Raw genomic sequence first — 24,251 nt, forward strand, 5'->3', positions numbered from 1 at the left:
TAGACCTCACATTTTTTAATTAGCATAGAAATGAACCATGGAAGAGGGAGGAGGTTGTTATGGTTACAGCTTCTTGAGGGTTGAAGGCACTAAATAAATGAGAACTTTTGATTTTTTAGAGGATGTCCTGGTTAATAGCAGAAAAATACAGTTTTTTCCCCCTCAGGATGTGAACTAATTGTACCCATTGCATGTTTTACATGCAGGAAAGCCCCACGAAGGAACTTGCAGAGCAGCCTTTCCCAGGAGTGACAGAAACTTCCCCAACACCACCTGTGCAGGTGGAGAGCAAAAGTCCCCCAGGCTTAGCAGATGGGACAAATACACCCAACAGCGCCTCAGAAGGGAGCACCTCTGAAGAGAATAAAAGTATGAACCAAATAAGGAACTGAGACGTGTGGGATCACATTACACCTCCATCACTACATTTATGGTCTCTTGAACTCAGCCCATTTTGCCTTTTTTCTTGGCAAAATTAACTACTGTCAGATTAGAAATGAATTTGACCTGTTTGGTTTGGCAGAATGCATGCACTTATTTTGACTAAACTGATGTTTCACATCAAAACTGATCATGCCCTGTATTTGGAGTTTGTTGCTGCTTGTTCCATATGTGTATTGTCTCAGAAGAATCTTGTAGGTTCAGCTGATTTGCCCCATTTCCATAAACTCCATCTGTCTTGGAAAAAAATCAGAAGGCATATGGACTCATAGAGGTCAGCATGCCAGCATAGTGACTACTGGTCAGAGATATACCTGGTCTTTCTTTCTTTCTTTCTTTCTTTCTTTCTTTCTTTCTTTCTTTCTTTCTTTCTTTCTTTCTTTCTTTATTTCTTTCTTTCTTTCTTTCTCTCTTTCTATCTTTCTCTCTCTCTCTCTCTCTCTCTCTCTTTCATTCATTCATTCATTCATTCATTCATTCATTCATTCATTCGATTTATCTCCGCCCATCTCCCCCTAATGGGGGACTCTGGGTGGCTCATATAATCCATTAAAACAATAAATATATATAAAAATATATATAAAATTACAAAAAACATAAAAAATATACAAGCTATATTTCAGGTTCAATATTTGACTTGGGGAACACAAAGAAATTTTTGGTTTTCTCATATCACAGACTTAAAGTTTATGAGCAGGAGTTTCCAGCCTGTAAGTTTGGCTGCTAAAAGCAGCTTGCTTAAGAGTTTACAATGGCCATCATAGGACCATAGAGAGTGACACTGTAGTAGTGCATATTGCATAGCAATTGTTTCTTTTTCAGTCTCAAGCCCTCCAGATGTGTTGTGCTTAAATTCCCAGGCAAAGTCCAACATGTATGGAAGACATCAGATTGGAGAAGGCTGATGCAGGAAGTCCTGTTGGACTTTAGGGAACTTTGTTGTACAGAGTGGGTGCAAACAGTGGAAGGAGTAGTATTCATATCAATCTCTTTCTCTTCTCCTATATCTTCCATTCCAGGTGGTGGCTTTGGGTGGGATGATGACTTTTCTCTCATGCCTATGAAATCGCCTGTCCTGTCCTCATTGGCTTCAGAGGCACCTGAGGACGGTCTCCCCGGACTGCCACCCACACCAGGACCTGCTCAGAAGCAGGTGCTACCAATCCAGTTTTCACGCTTCACAGTCTCACCTGCTGCAGTATCACGGTTCTCCATCACACATGTCACCGACTCAGAAGTTGAGCCCATAGGAGGTAAGGTCCATTCTGACATTACAACAACTGCAGAACAGAGTGACCATAATGAGGAATGGTAAGCCCAAAAATCTACAGAAGTTTTCTGTTCTTGGGGCAAGCACTGGAAAGTTCATATGATTTAGTGTAGGGATCTCATGATTAAAGCCAGGAAATAAAAAATAATATTGAAACTCTGGATGGGAAATGGAGAATTGTTTTGAATTGGTTACTTTTAAACTGCATTTAATCCTGCCCTAAGCAGGGGCCTCTTCCAATTCTTGGTTTAATCACACTTTAAACTCAGCATGAGGATTTATTTTACTGAGGCCACGTTTATGTGAAATTATTTCAGTTTTCTCAATTTTTTTAAAGAGACGGTTGCAATATATGCGGCACTAGATTAAAGGAAAGGAACAGCAATGTAGAAGAAGCAATTGGCAAACCACTTCCATAGTGTTGCCGAGAAAACAATGTAGATGTGTCCATACAGTCACCAGGAGTCAAGCTTGACTCAAGAGACCTTGATTTGTGTTTTTTTAGCAGCAGTATGGAAATTTACCTTTTCCTAATCCAGAACCATTCATTCATATGAATGTAGGATGTTTAGGACCCTTGTTCCACACTTCCAAGGTTTCTCTGCCCACTAAAAGGGTATATTTCTCATTTGGATAGAAGGTGAGCTGGCACAAATCCTTGGAAGGTAGATGACTTGCCCAAGGAAACTGGGAAAGAAACTTTACCCCAGTTCTTAAAATGTATCTGAAAAGGACAGAAGACGTGAATCTCTTTTACAGACATGCTACTAAGCGTCTGTTCATGTGTCAAGCAGAATATCCACTGTTGGCATACAGCTGAATTCAAGCTGTCCATGACTTGCAATCCTGAGGCATCTGGAGGGGGCCAGATGTGTTAGGAAAGCTAAGAATGCTACAAGGAGAAGGGGCTCCAAGGCCTCTTGCTTGTGCTGTTGCAATTTCTAACAGCTTCTTCCCTTTTCTAGGCAACAGTGAAAATGGCAACAGAGAGTGACCTTGGCTATCTCTTCCTTTTGGACTTCCCACCTTGCCCCCATGGCACTGGTTTCTGCATCAGGGCACAGGAGTACAGATTGAGGCCCAGGACCTGGCTGGAGCAGAACTCTACAGGGCCTCATGCAATTTTTTTAAGAGGCAGATTTTATTGGACAGATCTTGACTGCTGCTAGGCTGGAACCACAAGGTGGTTCGTGATGGTTGTGCAAACATGAGTGTGTGTGTGCATGTGTGCATACACAAGAAAGTGTTTGTGTACAAATAGACATATATAGACATATAGAACCTATAGCATTTAAAGGGTAGATCTGTGACCTTGCTAACATTGCCACATAAGCCATTTTAATACTCCTGTCCCTAGCTCATGCCTCTTGATGTTCTGACCCACATTGGCTTCCCCAGTTGGGGCGCTGCCATGAGACATCCTCTCCCTGCCTGTTCTGTGAGCTTGTCGTGTCTTCTTTCCACACCCTACAGGGGATATTGAGAGAGCACGTAGCCTCGCACCTTGTGCCATTCAGACATGCTTCAGGTGGGTCCTCAAGCACTGGTACTTGCGCGTTGCCCACAGCGGGTAGGCGCTCCTTGTCCTTCCTCCAGTGTGCTGTGTCCGAAGATCAGGTGGAGCTGATGGCCCAGGTAACCCAGTAAATTACCGGAAAAGCCAGAGAAAAGGGTAGGCCAAACACCAGAAGCAGGTAGGGGAGCCAGCTGAAGCGAAAGTCACATTTAATGTTTTGAGCAGGGAAGGCTCCTGAACTCAGCAGCCATTCCCCCTTTTTGCTTATGTTTTTCACTGACCCTGGGTTGCTATTGCTCAGCTGCATCATGGTTAAGGAGCTTGCTGTTTAAAGTTGTTCCCCCCCTACCCCCTTTTGGGAGTCAGGGCCTTGTTCCAGCTACTCAGCTCTGCTAAAGGCCTTGCCTTCTGTTATGGGCAAGATCAATTTGAGCAGCGCAGAAGTGGTGCCTTGATGGCCTTCAGCACTTCCCATTTCTCTTTCTTGGCCTGGGGAGAAATATGTCCTGCAGCCTGTCTCACAGGGGGTGGGATGGGAGGAAGTACAGGAAATAAGAAACAAATTTATTTAAATGCTTTGCTGGCTGGGAGAGACTGTGGTGCTGAGATCTACCAATGCCACTTTCCCATTTTCTGTCAGCTTCATCCTTTCCCTGCTACAGCATAATTTGGGTAGTGCCTCCCTAGAGAGCCATGATGTGACCTGCTGGGAATGTGAGAGAAATGTCAAGTCTTGGGGGTGGGTTTTTTTTCCAACTTCCCTTTGTGACCCTTCGAGTAATTCATCTGCAGGAAGAGACTCCTGGCAGATGTACAGCAAAAGCAGATCAAACTGCCACTGAGACTATTTTTGTACAAAGTTTACCCTTTGCTGTATCTCCTGCCCTAACAGAGTGGCAGGCTTAAGTTATTGTTGCCAAAGAGATGTAAAGAGTTAACTTTTATTGAGCCGTCTTGGGGCAAGGGGGGTGTAAAGGAAAATACTACATTTTGGGATTATTTTGTTTGTTAGATTTTGATTAGTTTAAGGTTTAGGATAATTGTGCAATTTGGACCATGGGGAAAAAGGGAAAAGCGTCAGGGGAGTTGTGGCTTTTGGGGACTATAGACCAGTCACTGGCTTTGGAAACTGAGGGCCAGACAGACAAGTGCAAAAGGCAGCTGCTAGCCACTGGGCCATTTCCTCATTGGGTCAGAGGAAACGCATAGAAGGAGATCTTGCAGAGCTGCAGAACCTCCCTGCATTATGCTCCATTGTGCTTTCCAGTTTAGGTTCTGTTGTAGCTACAGGTGGCAAGCTTGGCACTGGAGCTGATGCTGGCCTCTCTTCTTTGGCCGATGAGCACAGCTTTCATTTTCATGTATCCATAAACATAGCCGTGTGTAAGGCAGCGATTCACTATCCCTCTATCAGGCAGTGTTCAGGTGATAGTGACATTCAGGTTTTCTTGCTTACGTTCTCCTGCCACTGCCACTCGTCCCTCCATCCACCTCAGTTCTAGCCAGCTGGAGATGTGTTTAATAAGGTGAAATTCTAAGCACAGACTTAGTGGAACAAGAAATCTTTGAGATGCTCTATGCTTTGAGCCGGTTACGTCTTTTCCCATAGACAGAATACTTTGCGTGTCTAACATTTCTGCTAAGATCCCTTTTTGAGTTCTGTTGTCCTTGCCCAAAGTGGTATTGGATGTGAATGGTTACCATGATCCGTTCACAGCCTCCTTGGGTGGTGATGTGCATGCATTTTGCTCCACTCCTTCTGAAACCCACTATGGGCAATACAGATGCTGCAGTCTCATTTCTCCTGCTGCTGGTTGGTGAACCCAAATTAATAACGCTTGTCCTTCCTTGGACTACCATATATTTCCTTACCATTAGCATGATCAGAACATAACAGCCTGCTTGTTTGTGGGCTTAGCCCAATGACAGGGCAATCCTACCTGCTTTTTTGGAGAGCTCCTGAATCCAAGTCCCTGAGAAAATGAATACCCTACCAGGCTCCAGCATGGAGCTGGAGTTAGGGACATCATTCCTGTTCCTTCTTGGCCTTTTCCCTTACTTGTTTAAGGGCTGGTTTAAATTTGATGCCAACTTGGGAAGGAGGCAACACTGAAGAACCATGAGGACCCACACCAGCAGATACTGAACCCAGAGGCTAGGGAGAGCTGAAGGGAACCTCTGCATATTTTGCTGTCTGCAGTTTGCCCACCAACATCAAAGGAAAGACAGGATTACTTTTCCAACTTGAACTGCGCACGTTCCAGAATTTCAATCCAAGCAAGTCCTTCTGTCCAATTGCTTTGGAAAGAAACGTGTGTGAACTGTAGTTGTTTTCCAGTGAGTGTAATTTATTGGCCTCTGTGGGCTGAATGCACTTTCAAAATACTTCTCTATGTTACAAATCAATTTGGGAGCAGCTGGGATGTATGCCATGGCACAAGGGTTTAGTGGAGGTCTCCTTCTTTCTCCCCTCATTGGGTGTAGAACACATTAGCATCATCTGGAAATGGAAACTGGGGGTCTACATTTCCCCACCCAGTCTCCATCCTTCTGCAAGTGATGGCATATAATTTCTTGAGCATTCAAAGACTGGAGCCTGGGTTGGTTAGGACAGGCTAAATGAGGAACAGATACAGTCTTGGCCTCTTGCCTTGGTAATGGATCTGAGTAAAGAATAAGAGTGTACTGGACCTCCAGGTGGTTCTTCTTCAAACATGCAGCTCGCTACCTGACTACCCCCTTTATGGTGGGTAAATACTGTGGTCAGAAATAATGTAGCCACTGAAATTCTTAAAAGATTAACCAATGAATAGAGTTCTTGATTTTCTACAATATACCCAGAGTTCCATTTCTCTACCCAGTTATAGTTTAGAAAAATCCACAGGTACTTGGAAAGACCAGGCTTGTAAGAAATCCCAAGCCCCAGTAAATCCAAGAACAAACAATTAAGGTGCATACATGTGATTCCTGCTCATGTCTTTGTTTCTTATTGGTAAAATGTTATATATATTGTCTATGAAATTGCTCCTACATTACTTACTATCAGCAACACTTTGCAAAGTGGATTCCAGCCAGAGCAGAGCTGCCGCACTGTGCCAAAAATTAGGACAAACAATTACAGTTGATTATCCCTTTGTTTCTGGCTCAAGAATTCTCCATAGTGATGACAGATGCAAAAAGGCAACCTGGAGAAAGTCTGCTTTTCTTGCTGGGTCAACTGGTTTAATTGCTGAAATGCACAATCTCCCGTTACTGTCCTAATATCTACCCTAGGGCAGTGGTGAGGAATCTATGGCTTTCTTAGGCTACCAAACCACAGCTCCCAGCACTGCTCACCATGGGATATGCTGCCAGGGGTTGTAGTTCAGCAGCATCTGGAAGGCTACAGGTTTCCCACCCTTGTCTGAGGAGCTAGTATGTTGCCCTCTGAGGTACTGCGCCTGTTAAAAACCAAGATGCTTTGTGGGGGGGGGGGCAGTCAACTACATTTTCCAGTGGGATCATTCTGTTTCCATAGTCACAGTAATCTAGCATAAAACTCCCGCTGATAAAAAAAAAAAAGGGAGAGATTATTATAATTAATTTCTTCCTTTCTTTGCATTCTCAGATCATTTTCAGAACCTGGAATGGGAAGAAGAGTTGGGGACTTAATAGGCAGAAGTACTGGGGAATAAAAGCTGGATCCATCCATAGAATGAATCTTTGTTCACTCATTTTATACTGGGCATCTCTGTGATGCTGTCACAACCCACCCACCCCTGCTCTTTTTTCCTGTTTCTTCCACTTCTATTTGGACTTTACAAACATCACAAGTGAACTTCAACTTTTAATGGTTTTGACATGTGCTGTCACTGCACTGATCTGTTTGGCACCATGCTATTCACTTTCATAGATGGACAGATGAAAAATTGCACTAAAATGCACTTTCCCCGAAAATGAATAAAAATTGAGCAATAACTTGAATTAAAAAGCACTTTACTCCCAATTTTAAAAAGACTAAAGGGGGAGGCTGCATTTTTGTTCTCCTATCCATATAGCTTTATGTACATGTACCTCCTTGTACATGTGAAGTACTGCAGAACGTGCACAGGCTGATAAAGTAGGATATCAGTCAATGGATAGAATATTTTTGCTGAATGCATCAGCGACTCTAAACTGGTTGGAGGAAAGCTGATCTTTTTTTTTTTTTAGTTTTATCCCGCCTTTATTATTTTTATACCTAATACTCCTTCCTCCTCCTATTTTCCCCGCAACAACAACCCTGTGAAGTGAGTTGGGCTGAGAGAGAGTGACTGACCCAAGGTCACCCAGCCGGCTTCCATGTCTAAGGCGGGACTAGAACTCTCAGACTCCTGGATTCTAGCCTGGCACCTTAACCGCTAGACCAAACTGGCTCTCGGTTTGCAGTCGATCAAATGGAGAGCTCTGAGCTCAGACACAGCTAGAGCTCTCCTTCCTTTGGGCTGTATCTGTGGTCAGAGAAAAAGGTGTGACGTGGGTGCACTCTTTTGTCTACAGTGTGAAGCTTTCCATTCATTGAGCTGAGCTGAGCACTTGAAGAGGTCTTACCTGAGTATTTTTGCATGCAGCAACAATTGATTAGTACCAGCAGCCTGCAGTCTGGGAGTACCCTATGTATTTGGGACATAGTTCTCATAGTTCTGCATAGTTCCCACCATTCATCTTACATAACTGGAGAACCAGTAGAATGTTATCCAGTAGAGTTCTGCATTTGGGAAATGTGAGTGATATGCCAACAGCCATCTGCACTGCTGTAGCTAGTGGAAATGTGCCCCCCACCCCCACAGGCGAGGGATCCCAGGGCTTTACAGATATTGTCATTCCAACTCACCCTTGCATTTGGACATAAAAGCTACCTTATCGTTGCAAGGATAAGCTTAAATACCTGAGCTTGAGGTATTTAAGGATAAGTGTAAAAACCTGAAGACAGAGCAGTTGTAACTTCATCTGCTAAGATTTCCAGTGGCTATTTCTGCCTTGAAATAATGTGCATGTACTGTACATGCCAATTAACATGCATTTACCGTCAGTTTGTGTTATATTCAAATCAAGCAAGAATTTATGGAGCATGTACGGCTTGGGCTTCTCTGATACTCCGAGGAATGCAAAACACTCATTAATCCTTTCTGCTCTGGGGTGTGTTGTTTCCCCCTTTGGCATACTCAGCCTATTGTTTCCTAGCCTTGGTTCTTCCCTCTGCAGAGTGCCATTAATTAACCCTGAACTAGCATAATTTGTGGACGGCAAACAAGGCTGTGCTACATAAGCAGCCAAGATAGCTTGGGGTGGTAAGTGGGTAGAGGTGCCTGGGAGTGCTCCTGTCCAATATTGATTAGCTCTGCTGGAGCGCTCCACAAGGCTCCGAGCCACAGCAGGCAACAGCTGTAGAGCAGAAACGGAAGAAGCTGCAGCATTTGCAAGCCACCCCCCCAGCAAAAAATGTGAAAAAAGTGCATCCTGTAAGCTGCAGACATAAACCTAATTGTGGATAACAAGGGAATCTCTCTCCAGTTCATGAGTGTGGTGGAGAAGGATTTGGATTCTAGTTCTGAAGTGTTCCAGTGTCAGAAAGAGCCAGCTGGAAAGACTAACAGGGAGGCAGGAGGAGGAATCTGACCTAGAGTTAAGATCCATTTCTGAACAAGAGAGGGAAAATTGCCATATAGCCACGCTATATGGCAGGATGCTGTCATTTGGACAACACTGAGCTTGACTAAAGAACTATGGTCAGTGTTGGACAGTGGCACCATACAGGTACGGTGGGGACTGGAAAGAAAGAGTAGGATGCCCACATGCCAATCTGCCTTTCCATGATACATAGAAAGTGAATTTTGCAAAGTACAGATATGCAAGTTGCAGGATTCACACAAATACAGGACTTAGATTTGTTTCAAAGAGTGTAAAATACTCTGTCGTCTGTTCTGCTGCTGTGATGAACGAGAGACTAGAGCACAAGATGGCTTTAGGGAAAGATGGTAATAAGCAAGTGGGGCATACTAGATCTTAAGGGTCTCAGAGCCCAAATGACAGTCCTCCCTCCTTTCCTGCGACATATCTTAACTTGCCACAAAACAGACATTTACAGCAAGAGGCTCATCTAAATAGGTGCGTGCAAATGCCTAGAGACCAAGCAGGCAAGGCTCTAAAAACCTCAAGTTGGAGAAGACTGTCCATTATTGCATTATTAACTGTAAAGCAACAGCTTGGAAAAGTGGTTGGAAATTAATTAATGTTGGCTACAGAGCTGTGCGGTTATTTACCTCTTGGGCAGATTAATCCAAATCTAACATTATTGGAAAAATGAAAAGAAAACCATCCTCCAACAGATACTTTTATCTGTGAATAAGATGCCTCTTGAGAAAATAGCAAATTTAATGCCAGGGGCACTGTTATTCCTTATTTTACCATGGGAAGATATTTGGGAATGAGAATTGAGAAGAAAAGCAGCCATGGATAGAACTGCTCCTTGTAGCATTAACTAGTATACATTTGAGGCAAAGCTCAAGGAGATTTCATCAAGAAAAGGTAGGTTACTGTTGAGTATTTCCAGATTGTTGGGACCTCTCTGAGTAAATCTCATTGGTTCTCAAATCCTCCTGAAATATTCTGTGTAGATGTCCTGCACCTGCCTGGATTTTCAGAAATTAGATGACATTGGTCCAAATTGGTACATGCAGGAGTGATGGTGCTGGCATTGGGTAGTTGAATGCTGCACCCATGCACCTGGAGGGTTTTGTGTGCGTGCGTGTGTGTGTGTGTAGTCTCATCCCTGAATGCAAATTTGTCAGCTACACAGTGTGATTCTAGCTTGCCGCTGCCATATTCCAGTTTCAAAGGCAAATACAGAGCCAGTACCATGACAAAGGAGTAGGTTCAGGAAATGGTAAGTAGCTACAGTCCAGCTTGCTCTCTACTCTAATTTCCTTATATATTTACATTCGAAAAGGCTGCCCCTATAGGTGTATGGTCTATAGTAACACAGCTGTCAACCCCTGAGAGACTGCATGAGGTCAGATCTAGAGCTATGTTTTGGGTCATGATTTTCTTTGAAACAGAGAGAAATAGAGAGGGGTGGGCTATTTACAGTGTATTTTATTGATACGGGTCATAATTGCTGTATTTTTTATCAGTGCTGATTTCCATACAGCTCCCAGCATGTGTGTCAAATACCATTGGTCCAATAACTATAAAAATAAAACATTTTTAAAATAACGTAACTTTTGCTTGCTCTCCTCCTACATCTGTGCTTTGAAGACAGCAGGAAATACTGAAATTATGGATGGTACTGATTCACCCAGAAGCCTTGAGAGACAGATCAACCATGCAGCACAGTAATGGTTTGGGTATAAAGTGACCCACCCTTTCTTGACAAAGGCTCTTAGGCTTCAGGTATTTAAGCTAGAGCAAAAACTGAAAGAAAATGGAGAGATTCAGGAAAATTGGCACCTGCTGGATATTATGATGCCTGGGCTGCAAAAGAGGGACCAATTTACCGCTGTGAGAAAGCTGAGATTGGGCTATGCAGGTCAAGCTTTGTGGAGGAAAAGGAAACACCAAGCAGGCATCGGGGTTCGTGTTACATCGGTGGGCACCTCCTTAGATCAAACACTGCTGACTTATGAGCCTGAGAGGAGAGGCAGTTTCTTGGAACAGCTGCCAAGAGGGGCACCATGCGTACCCAGGAGTAGTTGCAATCTCCTTTTCCTCTTCGGAGCCAAATCGCTACACAGCTCTAATAGCTATTACTTCTGTGGATGGGGTGAAACAAGTTGTTTTCCTTCTGCAGTTGATATCAATATCACAAGAGGCAAGAATGTTCAGTAGCTATTTTCAAGAAATCATGGAGGCATGTCCTGGACACTATTTAACAGTCAGACTTAAAATCTAAAAACAAAACTAGGTTGGTTGAACTTGCTAACCCAAGGCTATGACTATTTCTCAACTGGGTAGGAATAAAACATGGAATACAGCCAGCGGATGGGAATTATACAAGGACTCATTTTTAAGACGGGGCAGCCCTGACTTGAAATTTTTGTGACTTCCAACTAAGAAATAAATTATTCTTCTTTCCTACAGCTATGTAAGTTAGGCACCGAGATGTGGGCTCTAGCATTATTTGGATTTTGGCGTGGAGGCTCTTTAACACCTTCCTGTGACATTTGGTGTAATACAAAAGAAAAGGGTTTTACTTCATTTACCTAGTTCCTTACCACAATTTAATGCCAAGAACCAACCCTTGTTAAAATGTCCGATCCTTCTCAGATTTCAATGCAAGTTTATGGGTAACTGACCAGGGGATGGGGGGTGTTCAGTATTTTGCATTTTGGAATTACGATTAAAAATACCACCATGCTCATCTGTAACCACAAAAAGACACTGCTGCAGCATTTTTGAAGGCTAGCTTCTCTGCAGGAGGCCAAGGCTCTGTAACTATAAAACAGCTCATGCACTGTACTCTCTTCTAATAGGAGGACTCCAGAGCACCAGTTCTTAGAATATTACTTCACTGCTGTTATCAATAGCAGGCATGGCAAATGCTCACCTAGGATGGTAATGAGGGGAGAAGGTAATGCTCATAGTTCTATGTTATTCACTGGCCACTGGTCCGTTCTTTTACTGTTACTAAAAGCCAGCCTCTGAGTGCTAGTCATGGTGGTTGCTGATTGGGCTGAAACTAGGTACTCTGATGCCACAAAACCTTTACTAGTCTACTGCTGTTTCTTCTTCTAGCACCAATATTAGAAGTCACAGGGTACTTCCCCATATCATGAAATAGGCTGTGGCTGTGACTAGAGTTGTGTCTGCTTATTCCCAAGATGCACTACATATACCAGTTTGTTCCATTTTATTTATTTATTTGAATTGATAAGCTGCCCAGCTTCAATGGAGTCTGAATTCCAATTTTAATTGAAAGTGGAAGGTGTACACTGTACCCTTATCACAGCACACTAGAAATTATAGTCTTAGGCACAGATCATTTCAAACCTTAATTTCATACGGTCAACTTGAAGGTAAGGGGGTCTTGTAATATTGTTCATCTGGGAAAGTTAGTAACCAAGAAATGAAGTATAGGCAGCACAAAAACACCATAACACCACCTCTGTCCAGGAGAAACCTCTTTTAATCTTCAAGCCCTAACAAAAGGGACTCTTGAAGAGCATGAAGCAGATCTAATGACACCATCTAAGCCAGCTTTCCCAACCTGCTGCTCCTCTCATGCACTGGGATTACAATTTCCAAAATTCCCAGCCACATTATATGATTCGGTTGAATTGCTCAGATGCATTCTCAGCTCTTTTAGCACTGTGTCAACTTTTACTTATAGTACAGTAACAGCTTCCCATTCATTACATGCTCCCAGACCTGCTTAAGATAAATTAAATATTTCAAAGAGGAAGATATGGCAATTAGGGTGGGGAGAAGGGTATCAAAAAACCAGTGAATTTTAAAAGTAATTATGGTCAACCTTCCTTTGAAAAACATTTGCATGTGGACCCTCTCCCTCATTTGTTACTGCCAGTCTCTACCCTACCTGTGAATGGAAGAAGAAAGGCAATATTAGGCTCCATTTTCTGGTATCTCCTACAGAACACCTGTTCCCACAAACAGTCCCATTTTCATATAGCACTGGGTACCTAAAAGAGTGAGGCAACACAAGACAAGCCTCAGCTTGCCCATACCACTTTCTGATCCTTGTGATAGTACCTCTTGCAAGAGCCAATGTTTGTTTGGAAATCCTTGCCTGTGTCCTTTCTCCCCCATTCATCCAGGAGCTGACAGATGCAGCACCATCACTACCCCTGTTAATGTTGTGAGCCCCATTTGGCAAGCTAGGGTTCCTATTTTCCTTGAGTCATCTACATCAGAGTTTCTCAACCTTAGCAACTTTAAGATGTGTGGACTTCAGCTTGCCAAGGTTGAGAAACACTAATCTAAATAATTCCACAGCAAGGCTACACTGCTGGAAATATTTCATAAGGAAGGACCTGGTTTGATACAGGAGCAAAGAAAGGAGCTAAGAATCAATCTTCCTCCTTAAGGAAAAAAAAAACTCAAAGTAGTTTGGCAAAGTTTAACTTTTTAAAAATGCATATATATATTTATATAGATTCACTGCCATTTTTCAAAATAGTACAGTGTGGCTGAGAAACCTCATTATACTTATGTGAACAAAGACCATGAGGTAAATTATTCAACAACAAGAAAAATGATTCTCAAGAAAGGAATGTAGTAGAAGAAAGATACACTCCAGCAAAAAAATTGCAATTGTAGCACATGCCATTGTGTGATTTGAAAACAAGGCCAGTGAGCTTTATCTTTTAAATAATTTTCTTTAGGATTGCAACCTTAGTTAAGACCAGCTACTGACAGGTTTTCTGAACTATCAAGATTAGAGATTTTCTGTAACTGGTTTTTAGCTAAATTTCTTTATATAAAAATATAGATTTTGAGACATCTATAGGAGTCCATCATAAGCCACAGGGAAATGTACAAGTCATGATGGAAGTGCTCCCCAACAGAAAACCACAGAAGTCTCCAAGCTTGCATGAGAGACTTAAACTGGATCCACATAGCATGCTAAGCCAGTTATTTAACTTTGGTTTACTGAATAAACCACAATGGTTGGGTTCACTCAACACATTAAGCCAGACAATACAATTCTGGGCTAAGTGTATCATAGAAAACCAGCCTTAATGTTTTTCAGAAACTGAGAGGAGAGGGCACAGAAGCTAACTATGATCAAGTTTGAACTTGAATTATTATTTTAATGGTGGGACTGGGCAACTTCTATTCCAGACAGCTGTGACTTTTAAAAAGCCACTGGAAAAAGCAAAGCAGCTGGAAATGACTTCAGGATAAGCAAAAGACCATATGGGACAGGCTGTTTAATATCTGGCCAAAGATCACACCAAAAGCTTTGCCACTTTTAGAGGGGAAAAAAAAAAAGTTATTATCTTTTCTCTCTGAGGGGAAAAAGCAGCAGCTAGATATAGATTTTATGCAGTTAGATGGGGCTACTATTAGGTAGGACAAGGCAGAAACTGCATCCAGCAGAATTCGCTGGGGTTTGATCAGTAAGAATTTAAAAGACAGAATGGGCAATGGCACAGGAACAGCACACAGGTCTAAAAAATTGCTAATTTGCCTCTATCACTCCATATTTGAAGTCAAATGTATTTTAGGAATTATTTTTGCACTGCCCATTATTGCTAGACTCTGGTGCTATAACTGGAATTCAAACAGTAATAGAGCTCCAAATGGTGGATGGGTCCTGTTCCATTTTGATAACTGCTGCTTCAATAGCTAACAACTATTCATTGACCTTGTGTTGTATAAATATACATACAGAGCTGAATGGTCTACATTACAACTTAACAGACCTTGACAGCCAATAGAACAGAACATAGTAAGAAAGCTTACATGACTGAATTAACATCTACTTTAGAAGGCTTACTTAAAGAAAATTTTTAAAAAATAGGAATACAGTATTGGCTTAGTGATAGAACAAGGACCTTTCAAACAGCATGGACCCAATACCAAGGTAGAGGTCAGGCTGTCTAAACCAACTTGTTTTGGCATCAGAGGACACACCTGCACCAGTCAAGATGTGTCAGTAAGAAGACACTGCAAAGCGAGTTTGGGCATAGTAGGAATTAAGTTAGCTTTGTAATGGGGAGTGGGGGGAAGAGTCCCACCCCAGTCTATTTGAAGCTACAGTGAAATGAAACAAATTTGCAAGCAACAGATGGTGCTAGTTGCACACAGAAAATATTCCTTTCCTGCATAACACTCCCCAACTATCTTAATGTGGGAGAAAATGTATATACGATAACTTGATCATCATTGGGCCTTGCCACTTAAGGATCACAGGCAAGCACGATGATGTATTTGAGGAGAGATGGACCATTAATAAAAATTAAAGTGTCAAATTAAGGCAATTGCTTTGAGGAGCCCAGCTCTTCTAAATGTTGATACAGTAAAATTTTTACTTTACTTTTATCCAGCAAAAGTCCCAACACAAGGTAAAGAAGGAGCTATCAGGGAGCCCTTAGGAGATTCAAGTCCAGGTCATAGGCAGTTCTGAGTGTTGAGTGAGCAGGACTAGGGTCGTGCATTTCATTTCATGGCACTAGGCAGCTCCAAAGCTGCTCTTGACAAGTCTGAAGTCCTATTCAAATCCATATGCTTTGATAGAAGACGAAAAAGGACTTCCAAGAGAAATTTTAACTGGCAAATATATAGGACACTGCAAAACAGCAAGGTTCAGCTATCTCCTTGGCTATTCTTAAAATGTTTATGACTGTTGCATATGACTGTAGAGGCGAAGAAGGCAGGGCCTGCTTTTCGGTCTATCTAGGTCTCCACTCAGTATAGCAGCGTGGTATCACAAGATTCATCTCTCTCCAAGGGCCAAGTTTCTCTTCTGTTTCTAATGAGCAAAAGGAAAAGCACGCCAGCATCTGCTTTTCAAGGAGAGGGGCTAAAACACCATTTAACTACCAAAACAGAGTTGTGGGGAAAGACATGTAAACTGTACAAGGACATCACAGAAATACAACACAGGTGAAAGTGAAATAAAAAGGTGCAAGGTACCCGCCATAACCCAACATTTCTGGATCAGCTGATGAGAGGAGCTGAACGATCATTTGTCACAGTTGGTTTGAGTTGGACATTGGCAAAAGGGTTCCTGTAGAGAGAAAGCAAGGCATGGTTTTAGTGAGAACAGTTAAGTGGTCTGTACCAAGGACAACAAAACAATGTGGAATGCAGGGATGACGCAAACACAAAACAAAGATCACTACGAAAACAGTTCCCACCACAGCCAAAGAAACATCCATGTCTTCAAGCACAAAACAAACAACACCATGAATCTTTAAACAATGGCTTTGCTTGGAAAATATCTTTGGCCTAAATGCCAAGTCTCAGTGACAAACTATTTCAGTGTTTGCCTTCTCCAGCTGATCTTAAATGCATGGAAGACTGTCTAGAACAAGGATGGATGAATAGGCACTGCTCTGTGTCATGCAGAAAGCAGCACATGTACACATAGCTTCCCTTATCGCTCACCCACAAATACATTGGACTACAACCACCACTATCCCAAACAAGTTAGAGCAATGTCATTGGAGCCAAACGTGCTGGGAGGCACTGGCCTCAGCTCAAGGAAGATGGCTCTGTTCTCTGACAAGAGTTGGGATTGGAGCATAGCTCACAGTTGCCATAGGCGTGTCACCAGAATATCCCCTCCTCTTACTGAAACAAAGTAGGTAAACTGCTTTCTAAGAGATGTTATTTTGGCAGGAAAACAGTATAGCTCTCCTTAAGGGAAGGTTTATTTTACAAATAAAATATTATCTGATCTTTGCCTTGCTTCCTGACCATACCCCATTCCCCCTTCCTCTCATCACATGATCTCCACTGTGACTGTAATCAGTACGAGGAGGTACCCTATTCTTGGAATGTAGGAGAGTCACAGGGTACTATACTGGCTCTGGTCTATAAAGTCAGTACTCCTACAGGTTACAACTAGTTAATGATGATGATCAAGTACTAGGACTCTTTGATGATATTTCCATGGCAGTGGCAGCATGCCCTAGATCCAAGTTTAGATGCAGGGAAACACAAACAGCTTACAGCCCATGAAGTCTGGTACAAAAATACAAAAACAGCTAAAGAACTTAGAGTGCATACCTTCAAGACACAGGTTGGTATTAAAAACCCTACTGATCAAAATGTGCACATTCATTTTAATCTTCTTGTTATGGATTCCTTTCTCAAAGAAGAAAAGTGCTCATCTATTTTAAGGCAGGCAATGGAAAAAGCTTTGTCCACAGTACTTCTGATATTTACTGAGGAGCGTGGATACATATGCAGCCAAAGTAGCATCACCCATGCCCAGAAGGGACATTTCAGAAAGCTGGGTAGGATTCTGAGCTTTGTGGAAGCACTCCATGTCCAATAGGATCAGAAAAATCCTGGAATTCCATTCCCACATATCCTCATGAGGACGGAATACACTCAGTGGATAGGAATAATGGCTGCCCGGCAGAAGGAAGGAGGAACGGGATGGCTCATCTTGAAAGAAGACTTAGCTGGTTGACCCCTAGCCAGGAATATTCTAGAAAGCCACATTTGGTTGCAGCTCCAGCTTGTTCTTCCATAAATTCAAGCCATATGAAAGTAGAGTTCCATCTCCCAGTTAGAATTCTAGCTCTTCTACCAGTTGGTCAACCTTCTTGTAATGGAGCAGCCTGTAATTTCTTTCCAGGTCTCATGAGCAGTCAGACTATTGCCAGATTATTCTTCTCCCCCCACCCCAGCAAAATGTCACCTGTTATTGATATGTAGATTAACCCACATACAAAGCATTGCTCCTCCAGAACATCTGGCATCTATTCAGGGCAAGCTGCTGCTCTCCTAATCCTTGTTAACAAGTAACTATTGTGGGTCTACTACACTCTCAGGGCAGGCAGGCTGTTCCACCATGGACAAATCTAGAACCTGCCTGAGATTACAGAGTGATGTGGGGGAGGCACTTCCAGCCAATTGCAAATTACATTCCTGATCTTTCCTGGCTCAGAGAGACTGGAGGGGGCGTTGTATCAGCTGTTCATTGACAAGCAATAATTCACAGAGAAATTATTCAGCTGCAGAGAAATTGTGTTTGAAGACTGTCCAGACTGGTTGGCCTTTGGCCAAGGAGAACAGATTTCAGATCCTACACAGTCTTCTCTCTTAAAATAACAAGCAGCCTACTTTCTCTTTGAGAGAGACAGCTTATCTGAGGGATAGGCAGTGCATTGCACACACAAGCAATCTGCCCCTTTGTAAGTTCTGCTCTTTTGCTCCATAGAGATTTTCTTCTCTCAAGACACTGGCAGAGGGAATATTGTATACAATACCTGAAAAAAATGGACAGTCCACATTTGCCAGCTCACTGACTGGGATTTGAAGAGTGTTTCTGGGGACATGAGATGGACCTTCTTCAGAGTCATTCATCAAGACAAGATTCAAATGGTTTATACTATAGCCGACTTTGTGAAAGCCACATATACAGTATGAATAGAAAGTTCCCAGAATAACCAAATTATTTTACTTTGGTGGTAGCATCATCGTTTCATTTGGTTTACTTATTTTATTTTTTGCTCTGTTTCAAGGGCCTGCAGAATGTAAGATGTTCTTTTGTCTTTCGTTTCATGACAGGAAAGCAGATGGCCTGAATGTCTGTGCAGTCCTGTATGTGTCCACTTAGAAAGTTCCACTGAATTTTATTAGGCTCACTCCCATGTAAGTCCAGGATAGATGTTTGCCATAAAAACAGGCAAATGGCACTTTCCACACAGCAAGATCAACCTGAAGCTGACAGAAAGGAGCTTGTGCATTCAAAGAAAACAGGTGGCCCACAGTTACTTGCAGAGGAAAGAAAGGCTCAGGAGATTCATAACATAGAATACAAACGGATGCTCAGTGTAGCTGCTATATAGTCTGGGCGGGGAGCTGAATTACAATTCCTAGCAGCTCCTGCCCACATGGCCAATAAACTGGGATGCTGGGAGATATAGTTTAGCAACATCTGGAAACTCTAGTTTCCCCATTCCTGGCAACTGATGTTTGGTGCATGAAATAGGCAATTCCTTATTGGGGGATTGCTTTGTCTAACGCTGTTGGGGATTTTAAAACCAGCAGTGCATTGTCTCTCTCTAAACCAACTGTAGGCACTAATATGCCCAGGGTGCCTACCTTGGTACCTGCCATATTCCCTGACTTATCTTTAATTAAAAAAATTAAATAGGAAGATGGCAAAGCATCAGTCTTCTGCATTATCTTTATTTCCAAGAATGCCTCTGAAGACTAACAACAAAAATGTAAACTAGGTAGTAGAGTGCATGCAGCAAGCAGCAAGAACTTTACCAGTCTGCCACACTCACCACTTTGTGAACAGACCATTCACCTCACGGGAGTCCTTTAAGTATGCCCTTGACCTCTCAAAATTTCAATGTGCCTATCAGCTGAAGAAAAATTGCTGACCTAAAGGTTTCATATATTCCTTCTGAATGCAAGCCTGATAGCATCCCCTTTTTGCCAAGACTGCCTGAAGCAACAGCCTACATTTGTGTAAGTCTTATACAGCATTACTCCATGAGATGAAGAGAAAATTCACCCCAAGTATGTGCTCTTTCCTGGGTTCAGAAGGCCACCGGGCACAGAATGATCAGAGTCTGGGACTGTTTGTTCTAAATGATCAACAAAGAAATAGAAAACAGTAAATGACCTGGCCTCCTCTTAGATTCAGCTGATGTAAGGAAATTTGGCATCTAATTCTCATGAGAATCTACCTTTATCAGATGCTATAAGGGAACTTAAAAGCGAGCGATCTCATCCACAGATCTTCAACTTCAAAATCAACTTGTCTACCAGTGCTGTTTCAACCATAAACTCTCTATGATGGGGAAGGGGGGCGGGGAAACGTTCAAGCCTAAGCTAAATTACAGAAGAACTTGGCTGGTGGCATGCTTCATGCTTCAACTCTATCAGCAGAAAATCTAAGAAAAGAAAACAATGTGATTCAAATAAATCCATGATATCCTTATTAAAAGTCCAGGTGCAAGAGAGTACGGATGCGCTTTATTCACGAAAGCCTGAAGTCTCCTCCACTGGCCTCCCACCACTGAATGCCAGTGTACGCCTAAGGTGGCGATGCAGTGGAAGCGCCAGGCGGGGTGCTTCACGGAGAGTGCTTGCTAATGAACTCTTCTGTCTCTAGCAGGGCTGGGCCTTCTGTAGCCCAGGCCTCTTTTCTGTGGCTCTGCAGCTCACAAAGCCACACTGCCGAATAATAGCAATTGGCTGGCCCATCAGGTTTTGGTAGGAAACCAAAGGAAAAAAGTTCCTTAAATCTAGTGAGCTTACCATGCTATTCATATTTTTAAAAAAATACCCTCCCCGCAAGATGGAAGGAAAAAAAAGGCTAAAAAGTATGTCCCCACTCATTCTGATGACATCAGCATATCCCATTACTGCCGTCTTTCCGGTAGTTCTCGGCTGACGAAACGAGAATGTTAAGAGAGGAAAAAGCAGCTTATATCACATAAAGATGGATCTAAATGAAGAAAAACTGAGCCTGAAGCCAAAAGAAGCAGGCATTCATTTCCACATTTGGCTGTTGTCAGAGGCTCATCTTGCTGGGGTCCCGCTGTGTTGCACCCAGGTTACCGAATACGCTTCCTTGGAAGCTGCATTTCCTCCACATTACCTCTGTGTTTAGAAAACCTAGAAAATATATTTCTTTCATCAGGTTTCTGATTGTTCATTGAGATGAGCATCAATTCTAAGATTAATACTGGTTTATGTTAATTTATGTTTTAAATGTATTACATTTGCCTTTTCACATTCTTGTTAGTTGCCTCGACTATTTGCTAAAATAAAAAGCAGAGGGTCTACAGCTAGCCGCTGGGATGCCAAAAAAAAGAGACCAAACACATCTTGGGATGAAATGACGCAACTTCTGCCACGCAAGTACAAAAGGGGTGGAATTTGCATGACATCCCAAGACACGTTTTGCCCCTTCCCCCTCATTCTGCTGATGCGCATGAAAAAAGGTATAAATCAACGGATTAAATAATGGTCATAGAAGAACAGCTTTTTGCTTCAACGTTCCTGCCCAGATCCATGCATTTTATCCAGTAACGTTTTATTGATAAAACCACGATGGACAGGCATTCCCTGAAGTAATGTTTTATAATGCTGGATTGAGATTTGGGTTTGACTTAGATTCAGTTCCTCTGGCGGAGGTGGTACGTACTTTGCGCCAAACTGCACAGCATTTCCAAATAAGTGCTTCTACAGAATCAAGTACCCGGGGGCTAAGAGGCTCTAGAAACCAGAACAAGTGACAGAGAGAGAGAAAGTATCTCCTACAGAAAAGTTTGCAGCACAAGAAAGGGTAAGCTTGAGAATGCTTACTATTGTAATCCCACAGTAACTGGTCACTGGTCTGTTTTGTAATGTGATGTTTCTGTGCACCAGTATAATAGCTAAATATAAACTACAAAGTGTTAATAGCTAGCACGTGGGATGCACACAAACAAAACCACTGTTCGTGTGCCCTCTTTTAAAGAGGCCACTGCTGATAAATCGATGCAGGCTTTAATCTGGAGGGATCTACATGCATCTCATTCCAGCTCAGGTGGCTGCAGCTTGCCAGCCTTGGCTGATCTCCAAAGAAGCTAAGTACTGTCAACCCGGATTAGTACTTGGATAAAAAAAAGACCACCAGGAGACCTCCCAATGGTAGGCTATACTGGGAAGTTTTTAAAAAATCCTGGAAGACGATATTGTAAACTACTTATGTATTATTGCCAATAAAAATATAGGGATCTTCCCATGTGGTCAGCAGAAGTCTTTACTTTTTACAATATGAAATAGCCCCAAATCTGTTCAGAGAGGGAGCAAGAGAAGCTGGACTTGCTGTGCAGGCATGATCTGCAGCACTATTCCTCTTTTGGACACAGGCACCCATCTGCAACCAGTATGGGTAATTTAAAAGGGGCTGCTCAGTTCACAGCAGCAAGATGAATTACTCTATTTTTAAAGCACAGGGAATTAATATTTCCTACTTAATTAAAGCAAAAGCTTAAGATGATTTCCCCCCCACCCCCAGGGGATGCTAAAATAGGTTCCTGAAGCTGAAAGGGAAGCAGAGAGAGAAAGTATTGAAAATTGTTCACACTGTGACTCATCAAGGAACAGTTAACTATTTTTGTAATGGCAAATGGGAAGGGAAGGGAAATGTGAGGGCCTGGCAGAATTTTTTTTTAAAAAAAATCTCTGTATTGCTTCTGAGCGGAGATGGAAGCCAAGATGGAGAAGAGTGGGCTAAATCTATTTTATTACCCCAACCCTTAAGCCCTAACCTGTGTTTCCCTCCATTGTCCTAAGTTGTATAAAAGTAGCTGCTTGTCAATGTGACTTCCATGCAGGTTTAAAATTGCAGAGGGATGCAGGACCATCTTTTCAAAAGAAAGCATTCCTTATAATTTTTTTTTGTCGCACACTGACTTGTTCCTAAAAGTAATGAGGCAAAACAAATAAAATGACTGAAACTATAACCAGTCCAGAAGAAAAGCTGTCTCATTACCTTGTTAGGACTGTCCAGCATCCCCTCACATACAAAAGGAGCTTTTGTGTGGGCAAAAAAAGGGGGGGAAAAGCCATTTGACAATTCCAAGCTTGCATTCCCATCACTGACAAAGGTGGGAATCGGAAATCCACAAGTGCCAGGTCTCTTTCCTTGCAAGCTGACACTGCAATTAGAGCTGAACTGTCCTAGGACAAGGTCCTGGCATATGAGACATGAAATCAAACAGAACCCCTAGGGAGGGGAAGGAAGCCAATGACCCAAGCCCAGTGGATTTGCCAACAATATTGCATTAACTTGCTGGAAACCAGAAACCCCAGTGCCCAGATTTAGAAGCTCGATGACAATTCAAACCCAGGAGCAATGTAGCAGAAAGAAAAGGGGCAAGGGAAAAAAAAAGAACCAGGAAAGGGAGGATGCTAAGATTGGTGAGGATATAGGTGTGGATGGCAAAGATGGAAGCGGGGAGATCTACTCCCAAGGTCAGAGGAGCAAAAGGAATCATTTCCATTAGCCAAAGAAAGGCAATGAAATTCCAATGCAAGTTGTGCTGCAAGCAAATTGAGCCACGCTCTGAACTGACCAATTATCTGCAGAGAATGGAATCCTTCAACAGAGTGTCTGAATCTGTTCAACAATGCTACGTTTTCTATGACCAGTGGCGCCCTCCATCTCCATCTGTGGTTCCATGCGTACCAGCATTTAAGAAGTCAGTCCAGAGCATTCTTAGGAGTGAAGTGTGGGGCAGAAGGAGAGGAGTGGGCACATGGAAAAAAAAGATGGTAAACTTACAACTATACACAGTCAGGGACACATCTCAAAACCTGGCCACTTCAACATCCGGGCTGTAATGGAAAAATAGAGAGGCTGTTTGTAGATCAGTACGTGGCAAACATGTATAGTCCACAGCTAATGGAGAGGGGACAAGGGTCAGTTTGTTTGGAGCCTTGACTGATGAGGCCCCTTAAAGGCAGGACATCCAATGGAGAGACATTTCTTGATTAGATGTCAGCTAGTTCAGACCCAAGATGCAAGGAAGCTGGGAAAGTTGACTTTTTTTTCCCCTTTGGCAATTTTAACTCTCTGCCCCCAAAGTCAATGGCAAGAGAATTAAAGGGAAGAAGGGAATTAGCTTTGTTTCTTTCTCAGTTGCCTCAGGTTTAAAAAGGAACCATTATGTCCTGGCTCCCTGCTAGAGAACATATTTCACTGAACACTCCCCCATAAGTATAAAAATTTCAGAGACATTCTTTGAAGCAGCAACCACCTTTTACTTGGGTCTTTGTAACTTTCCAGGCACTTGGAAAAAGATTTTAAATGACTGGAATGACATGCTAGCATAATAGCCACATGAGGAAAATTGCACAGAGCCTCCACAAAGTGAAACTTTAAGGCAGCCAGGCTGCTGTGGGATTTTTCATTACCACATGGACAGCATCATAGTGGGAAGAAAATAAAAGGTTAGATTGTCCCAATATTATTTCAGGGTTACAGAGACACAGCTAAGTGTACTGTATCTTTAAGAATCCCCCAAAATGCCTTCGCTAACTCTGGCAGCTTTCCCAGTCTGGTGTCCTCCAAATACTGTATCTCAGATTTCAAACTACATTACCCAGCCAGAATGTCTGAAGGCTGGATATTGTCGAAGTTGTAGCCCAAAAGCCTAGGAGGGTATGTTCAATAGAACTGTGACAGTTTAATAGGGCATATGATCCCTATCTATTGGTTCAAGCAACACAACTATTAATTGTGGCTTAGGTTCCCCTGTAACCAATTCCCAATTTCTAATGATCCAATTCTTGACAAACACTCTGACAAATTTCATACCTGAGCACTTGACCAAAGAGGTTTATTGGAGAGAGTCT

At 42.5% G+C, this 24,251-nt stretch overlaps 2 protein-coding genes across 5 annotated transcripts in view; one reads left to right on the forward strand and one right to left on the reverse strand.

Moving 5' to 3' along the window:
- The window catches only part of LMTK1 (lemur tail kinase 1), a 34,512-nt gene extending 22,054 nt beyond the window's left edge, over positions 1–12,458 (forward strand). The window contains exons 10-12 of the mRNA XM_025166398.2: positions 207–369; positions 1,461–1,694; positions 2,677–12,458. Coding sequence (XP_025022166.2) covers positions 207–369; positions 1,461–1,694; positions 2,677–2,705 — 426 coding nt within the window. The 3' untranslated portion in view covers positions 2,706–12,458. The remainder of the gene's footprint in view (positions 1–206; positions 370–1,460; positions 1,695–2,676) is intronic.
- A 428-nt stretch (positions 12,459–12,886) lies between these two features.
- The window catches only part of BAIAP2 (BAR/IMD domain containing adaptor protein 2), a 152,807-nt gene continuing 141,442 nt past the window's right edge, over positions 12,887–24,251 (reverse strand). Inside the window, exons 14-16 of one of the 4 annotated variants that reach the window (XM_025166231.2) lie at positions 24,214–24,249; positions 23,179–23,231; positions 12,887–15,936 (exon numbers count right to left, since the gene is read on the reverse strand). In XM_025166231.2, the coding sequence (XP_025021999.1) occupies positions 23,204–23,231; positions 24,214–24,249 (64 nt within the window). In that variant the 3' untranslated portion in view covers positions 12,887–15,936; positions 23,179–23,203. The other 3 variants (XM_007419866.3, XM_007419865.3, XM_088138373.1) reach the window with 3 other exon arrangements.

Source organism: Python bivittatus, unplaced genomic scaffold (genome assembly GCF_059951505.1).
Source record: "Python bivittatus isolate LINGU-HERP-01145 unplaced genomic scaffold, Pbiv_v1 ctg000220_np1212, whole genome shotgun sequence".
Taxonomy (NCBI): domain Eukaryota; kingdom Metazoa; phylum Chordata; class Lepidosauria; order Squamata; family Pythonidae; genus Python; species Python bivittatus.